Source organism: Fulmarus glacialis, unplaced genomic scaffold (assembly GCF_000690835.1).
Source record: "Fulmarus glacialis isolate BGI_N327 unplaced genomic scaffold, ASM69083v1 scaffold7235, whole genome shotgun sequence".
Taxonomy (NCBI): domain Eukaryota; kingdom Metazoa; phylum Chordata; class Aves; order Procellariiformes; family Procellariidae; genus Fulmarus; species Fulmarus glacialis.
The window spans coordinates 755-7,132 of record NW_009212275.1 but is presented as its reverse complement, the minus strand read 5'-3'; the positions used below and the strand labels follow the sequence as shown (position 1 = coordinate 7,132).

Here is a 6,378-nt window from a genome sequence, read left to right as displayed (position 1 = left end):
CCTATCAGAGGGAACCAATATCAGAATTGGTTTTCAGAAGCCTGAGAGTTACCATCTTGTATCTTCCCGTAGCAAGGGGCAGAAAAAAGAGAGCCAACAGACGTGGCTTCCCAGGTAAGTAGTGCCCTTCCTTACCTCGACATTGCTGATCTCGGAGCTCCTTGGCCTTTGCTGACGGCCAGTTGCTGGACGACTCGATAGCTGGCTGCTTCGATACTCCTTGAGGCGCTCCAAGAGCAGGTAATAAATTGCAGCAAAATGGTTGTAGCTGCTGTTTTGCAGAGACTAGAAGACATTGAAAGGACCCTTGAGTTACAGGTAACTCAGGATATAAGCAGACAAAACTCATCACTAAAGCCTCATAATAGTGCAGTCAAAAAAGCAAGTAAAAATCCAGAAGGGCAGTGCAGATTACTACACTGTGACACTGGATCAAGGCTAGTCACTGAGTGACATATATATGACTGCACCATTGGCATTCTGGTAGTCACTGAAGATGTATCTAAGGGACAAGCACTTCTTACCTCAACAGTTCTCTGCCTGTCAATGCCAAGTGTTTGCATGATCCCAAGGACCTGTTCATTGTAGTCACCCAGGTTGGAGTTGTAGTTTTGCATGGAGAAGGACAAAGACTGCTGCTGTTGAAGAGATAGGTCAGCTTGCATCCACTTGTGCTGCTTTATTTGGGAAATGGTTATTCGCTTGGTTGGGTCCACAACCAACATCCGTCGGATTAGTGTTTCACAGTCTGGACAGCAAAGAAACTCATGAGCAAGGGGTAAAAATAACAGCCCAGCCCCAGGTCACTGCTAAGAAACCTTCCCAGCAACAGCGCATGATGTCTGTGAAAATGGGAATTAAAGGTTTCTGAGCAGCTGATGCCTGGTCTGACTACCAGATATTCAAACCAGCACAAAAGAGGTCCACATACATTTCACAAAAGCAACACGTCACTACAGGAAATGAAGCTGTACTGGATATCAGCAGGTTTCAGGTGGCCTTGCACCTTGTAGGAGAGCTAGTTTTGAGTGGATGCAGGTTTAATGATGTTACATCTACTTAAAATAGGTCAGAATTTAGTACAGAACCCCATCACATACAGCTTCCTGGTCCATGTATACTGCTTATTTGTTTATAATCAGGGAATCAAAGCCTTTCGCAACTATAACTGACAAAGGTCAGACTTCAAAAGATACTCTTCACTTGAAGAGAGAGGCACATTCACTTGTTTTCGAATCCGAATCAGAAAGAGGTGATAATACTCTTCAGTTCCTTTTTCTCATCAGACTGTTCAAGTATGATCGTTCAAGAAACAGTGCTAAGCCCCATTATTTCTGCTCTCCTTGACAGCATAGCCACACTGAAATATACCCCATCTGCATAGTTAAAATATCTTAGGAGAACTCCACCCATCTCAGCATTGCAGGCTAGTCTCATTAAAATCCTGTTTTCTCTCTTTTGTGACTGATTATTTCTCCAGCTGGGGTGCCAAATATTTTTGTAATCCATAGAGATACTCCAGGAAAGGAAACAACAGCTTTTAGATGCACCATAAAGCAGACCCCAGAAAAGAAAACGTGTGCAACCAGCCCCTGAACTTATTATAAGCACTGCCCTACAGAAATTACTGGATACGTAAAGACAAAGTGATTGCCAGCTGCAAACCAGTCTCATCTGTCATTGCCTCAAGAAGGAACAGGACAGCTATTCCTTTATCTGTAGCCCCTTTTCTAACATTAAGGATCTGAAAAAAGCACCTTCGGACATGAAGTAAGGGATGCGGAACCGCCCCTCCAGCACTCTTTGCCTCAGAGTTGGTAAATTGGGTCCATCAAAAGGCAGAGAACCACAGACAAGGACATACAGCACCACCCCAAGGCTCTGTCAATAGAAAACAGCACAGCATGTGAGTAACTTCAGTAGAAGCAATGATTTTGAAAGCCCACAGACCTTCATGAAGTGTGAAATGCAATTTCTAAGGAATATCAAGCTCACCCATATATCAAGGTGAGGTCCTTCATATTCTTTGCCTTCAAAAACTTCTGGAGCTGCATAGGGTGGGCTTCCACACCAAGTAGAGAGGGGCTCTCCCGACTTGTAGAAGTTTCCAAAGCCGAAGTCTGGAATGAAGGTAAAAGTCTGGGGTAAGACATCACTCAACCACATACTGATATTTCAGAAGTAGCAGAAAATGGAGAGAAGGGAGCAGATGTATTGCTTTGTTCTCTGCTTATTCATTTAAGCGATTCTCTTTTGTCCAGAGGATATGTTCAGAGAAATATCAGTAACTTTGTTTAATTTGCAGTTACCATAAATACATTTATAGGATGATCCTAAGGAAATTGAATTTGACGACATGCCTAATGTTGTTTATAGAGTAACCACATATTTCTATTACCTGCTAACTTGATATTCATGTTAGCATCTAGCAGAAGGTTCTCTGTTTTGAGATCCCTGTGCACTATGTGGTGGCTGTGACAATATTCCACCGCTGAAAGAATCTGCCAGAACTTCTTCCGTGCTTCACTTTCACTTAAGTGCCCATTGGAGGTCAGATGATCTGCAGGACAAAATAAAAGAGGCAGAGGATTTAGAAATACCTAGAGGAAATTTTTCATAATCCTGCAGGTGCTGCACTCGCTGTTTGACAGCTGACAACGCTAACCCTGGATTTTTAATCAGAATATATATATTACTCAGGAATCGCAACAATAAAACCATGGTTTCCAAATCTAAAGAACTGTTAGCTCCAGCAGTGAGGACTTACCAAACATTTCTCCATTCTTTGCAAACTCAGTAACAATGTAAAGCATATCCTTTGTCTCCATAACCTGTGAAGACACAAGAGAGGACATGCTTAAAAAAAATGCAGACCTCTGTAGTTTCACTCATTTTTCTAAGTGTATTCTCAAACATATCAGTTCAGTTATGTATTTGCTGCAGCTGCTGGCAGCAAAGGCATCTAATTTTGCACCACGATGCTCTTTCCAAGCAAACTGGTAATGAAAAAGATAACAAATCAATGCTTGTGTGCCTACAATATACAATGGCTTCCCATGCCACTGTTCTTCTCACCATTACCATGCCACCTAATCTCCATAAGATAACTGATGAACATTTCAATAATTTCATACACTACTCTGAATTCCTTTTTTGTTAAAATATGCATATATAGTTTTACAATTCATTTGATATATTTCGAACATGCAAAGACACTTAAAGTTTACATAAAGTCGCCTTTGTTTCAAGGCTAGCAGGTACTCAGATCAGATATTTGCAACTTGGACAAATCAAGAAGTAGTATCAAATACCCCGCTCCCATTTGGTGTTGGCCGGGGACATGGCAAGCCTCCCACGCAAGTGACAATAGGTTGCTGTTTGTGTAACGGCAGTACTTGATGCACATCAACAACTGCCAATATATCGCCCAGCGTTCACCTATCAATCTAGTATCAATTTCCTTTGATAATTGTTAATTTTTTCCTTTAGAGGGGAAAAAAAAAAAAGAACAACTAAAAACCAAACAATGAATGAGAAATGCTGAGCATTTCCAAATTCATCTTCAGTTACTATGGCACATCTTTCAAATGTTGCATTTCAAATTTTAAAACACAACATTTCCCTGGAAGTGGACTCTCAAGGAGCAGATACTTTGTTTTGGAAGCAGAAGGCTCACAACAGGTTAACAATCAAAAAAGCGTCAACGCTACTTCAAAGGCTGCGATTTCCAGGATCCTAACATGTAACCTTTCTGGAAGACTCTTGTCCTCCCCTCACTACAAGTACACACAGACACAAAACGAAAATAAACAAACAGGGAGCAAAGGAAAAGAGGTTCCCAGTTTAAAAAACTGAAGGAAAGTGTTCTGGGAAAGTTGCCAGCTGGATGAAATTAAGACGCCATGCTGAAACTAAAACAATGATGAAATAATACAAGAACACACACCCTACATTGGTATGTCATCTAATTCCATCCCTGCTTCTCAGTCTCCACCAAACAGGTAAAGCATCAGTTACAACAACAAAGAAAAGAAAACTTCACTGAAAAGAAATTATGGTCCACTACCAACGTCATTTGCTCCATCAAGTGAAGTGGTTCAACTAGATGGAATTTAACCTGCTTTTCTAAAAGCTTCGAAATAGTATTTTCACCCACATCATTCCACTGAAATGAAATCAACCAAACTGTTAGAATGTTTCTGTATATCCTATACTGCCCTATGGGCAACAATGACGTCAGAAGTTAACAGAGAATAATTTTTGTTATGATGGTTAATACTATAAATATCAAGCACTTCATGTGTGTCAAAGTCTTTAAAAATAATGCTTTGCCTAAGCACCTGCCTTACTGGCTCTTCAGCCTAACACATTAATTAAAATTTTTTTTTCCTTTTTTTTTTTAAGCTAACAAACCCAACGGTAAGATTGCAGCTGATAATAGTGTTTTCTACTGCACGGACTTCCAGACCTGCTGCTTCATCCATCTATTCCTCTCTCACCCCCTGCCCTTCTAGACAGGTCCAGACAGACTGTGATACCTCATCTTCTTCTTAAATCCACATGGCACTATTTAAGATGATTAAGTGGAACTTATACCAAATGCTAATTAGATCAAATATTTAGAATTTGCAAAGCAGTCCGTGCTCACTAGACAGCTGTAATCCTGTTTTCTGCACAACACATTAATTTGTTCTTACTGTTAAAAATATCCATCAGTGCAGAAACCGGCAAATCTAAACCAAAATTCATGTTGTGAAACTCTACAAGGGGAAAGATATTTAAAATTCACTTTCAAAACTACACAAACTGGAACAGAATAACCAAACGGGTCATTTTTTGACATATTCTAAGATACCAACATTTACAGGCTTTTTCTTTTCTTAGATTAGAATTCTAATTCTTAGATTGGTTTGGTTTCTTTGTTGTTGATTGTAAACCCCTTCCACTTATGGCAAACTCAACTTTTGTGCTTTCTTCTCTGCTATCCTACAGGAGTTTAAGTCCTCCCCTTATCAAAAGCACGTAAGAAGCTCCAGTCCTCTAAACTGGAAAAGCAGAGGAGTTAGGAAAGGCAAGTTAATCATAGAAGTTCAGATAATCAGTTCCTTGATCTGAAACAAACTTCAGCTTGGTTTTAACTGTAAATTTTACAGTGCGTTTTGTCAAAAAGCTGTCTAACGTATCAGAACCTTGTTCAAAGAATGATGAATGACTAAACCCAGTTTATTTTAAGTGTTTTTCAAAAAGTATTTCAATATGCATTCTCTCCGCAAATATTTGATGTAAAATCATGTGCAAGAGAAGAGCACAAGCACATCTCATCTGCATGCTGCACTTCAAAGCTGACCTCTTACCTGATATAGTTTGATAATGTGGGGATGATTCAAAAGCTTCATTATCTGAACTTCTCTATAAATCTTCTCCAGATTGCTTGGGTCTAACCTTGTTTTGTCTATTATTTTTATTGCAACCTGCAGATTTAAAAGATAATAAAATAAAATAACCCCAGACATTAAAAAATAGGTACTCTTACTGTCAAGATCTCTTAAAAGAAAAAAAAAAAAAAAGACACCCCCCCACGCGCACACACACACTCACAAAATCCAAGTAAAGTAGCTTTTAAAGTACGGACTTGACAAAGCTGATTCTGTTTTTCTGAACTGCATAGAATTCACGGCACAGAACGTTTTCATTTTTCTTTTCTATGTCAAAGGATTACACATAAGGTAGTGAACAGAACTGCAGAAATTAGCACTGGACAGGATTCAGTAAATCTTTTAATCCATCCCATGCCAGTGAAAAACAGATTCCTGTAACAGACTATTTTCTAGAGTAGTGACCAATATGATTTTGACACGCACTACAAATGGAAATACAGTTGCATGCCCTCTAGTAAATTATTTCTGCAAATAACACTGCAAGTTCTTTGTTCTTGAAACCTACACATTGAATGAAAAAACTAAACCCGTCTAAAGTCTTCGAAAGATCCTTAATTTGTTGGACACTCTCGCAAACTAAGACAGAGTGATTCAATGAAGCTACCCTAACACTCAGAAACGTAATTTTTTACATATTCTTGCTCTGTTTTAATTTTACATGAACTCTGTTGAACACACCGGGCGAATTCGAAGCTCCTACGAACAGCCACACCAACTACTGGTGTACAGTCAAGATTTTTTTCCCGTCGGGTGGGCTTTGGAAAGCCTGGCTGCCGCTCTCTCCATCTCCACCGCCGGTTTACCTCACGATGCTCGCGGAGGCAGCCCACCGCTGCCGGCCCGGCAAGAAACAGGCTTTCCCCCCCCCGTCCCCCTGCCAGCCCCAGCCTCGGCACCCACCTGCGTTTTGGTCACTCTGTGCCTGGCCAGTTTGACCACC

The 6,378-nt window shown here is 40.2% G+C and overlaps 1 protein-coding gene across 1 annotated transcript in view; it reads right to left on the bottom strand.

The window, feature by feature from the left end:
* LOC104076814 (serine/threonine-protein kinase SIK2) overlaps positions 1-6,378 on the bottom strand; it is a 12,348-nt gene that overhangs the window by 5,322 nt on the left and 648 nt on the right. The window contains exons 2-9 of the mRNA XM_009577818.1: positions 6,339-6,378; positions 5,355-5,471; positions 2,768-2,831; positions 2,399-2,560; positions 1,996-2,120; positions 1,758-1,881; positions 525-748; positions 136-285 (exon numbers count right to left, since the gene is read on the bottom strand). The exon at positions 6,339-6,378 is cut by the window's right edge and continues 9 nt beyond it. Coding sequence (XP_009576113.1) covers positions 136-285; positions 525-748; positions 1,758-1,881; positions 1,996-2,120; positions 2,399-2,560; positions 2,768-2,831; positions 5,355-5,471; positions 6,339-6,378 — 1,006 coding nt within the window. The remainder of the gene's footprint in view (positions 1-135; positions 286-524; positions 749-1,757; positions 1,882-1,995; positions 2,121-2,398; positions 2,561-2,767; positions 2,832-5,354; positions 5,472-6,338) is intronic.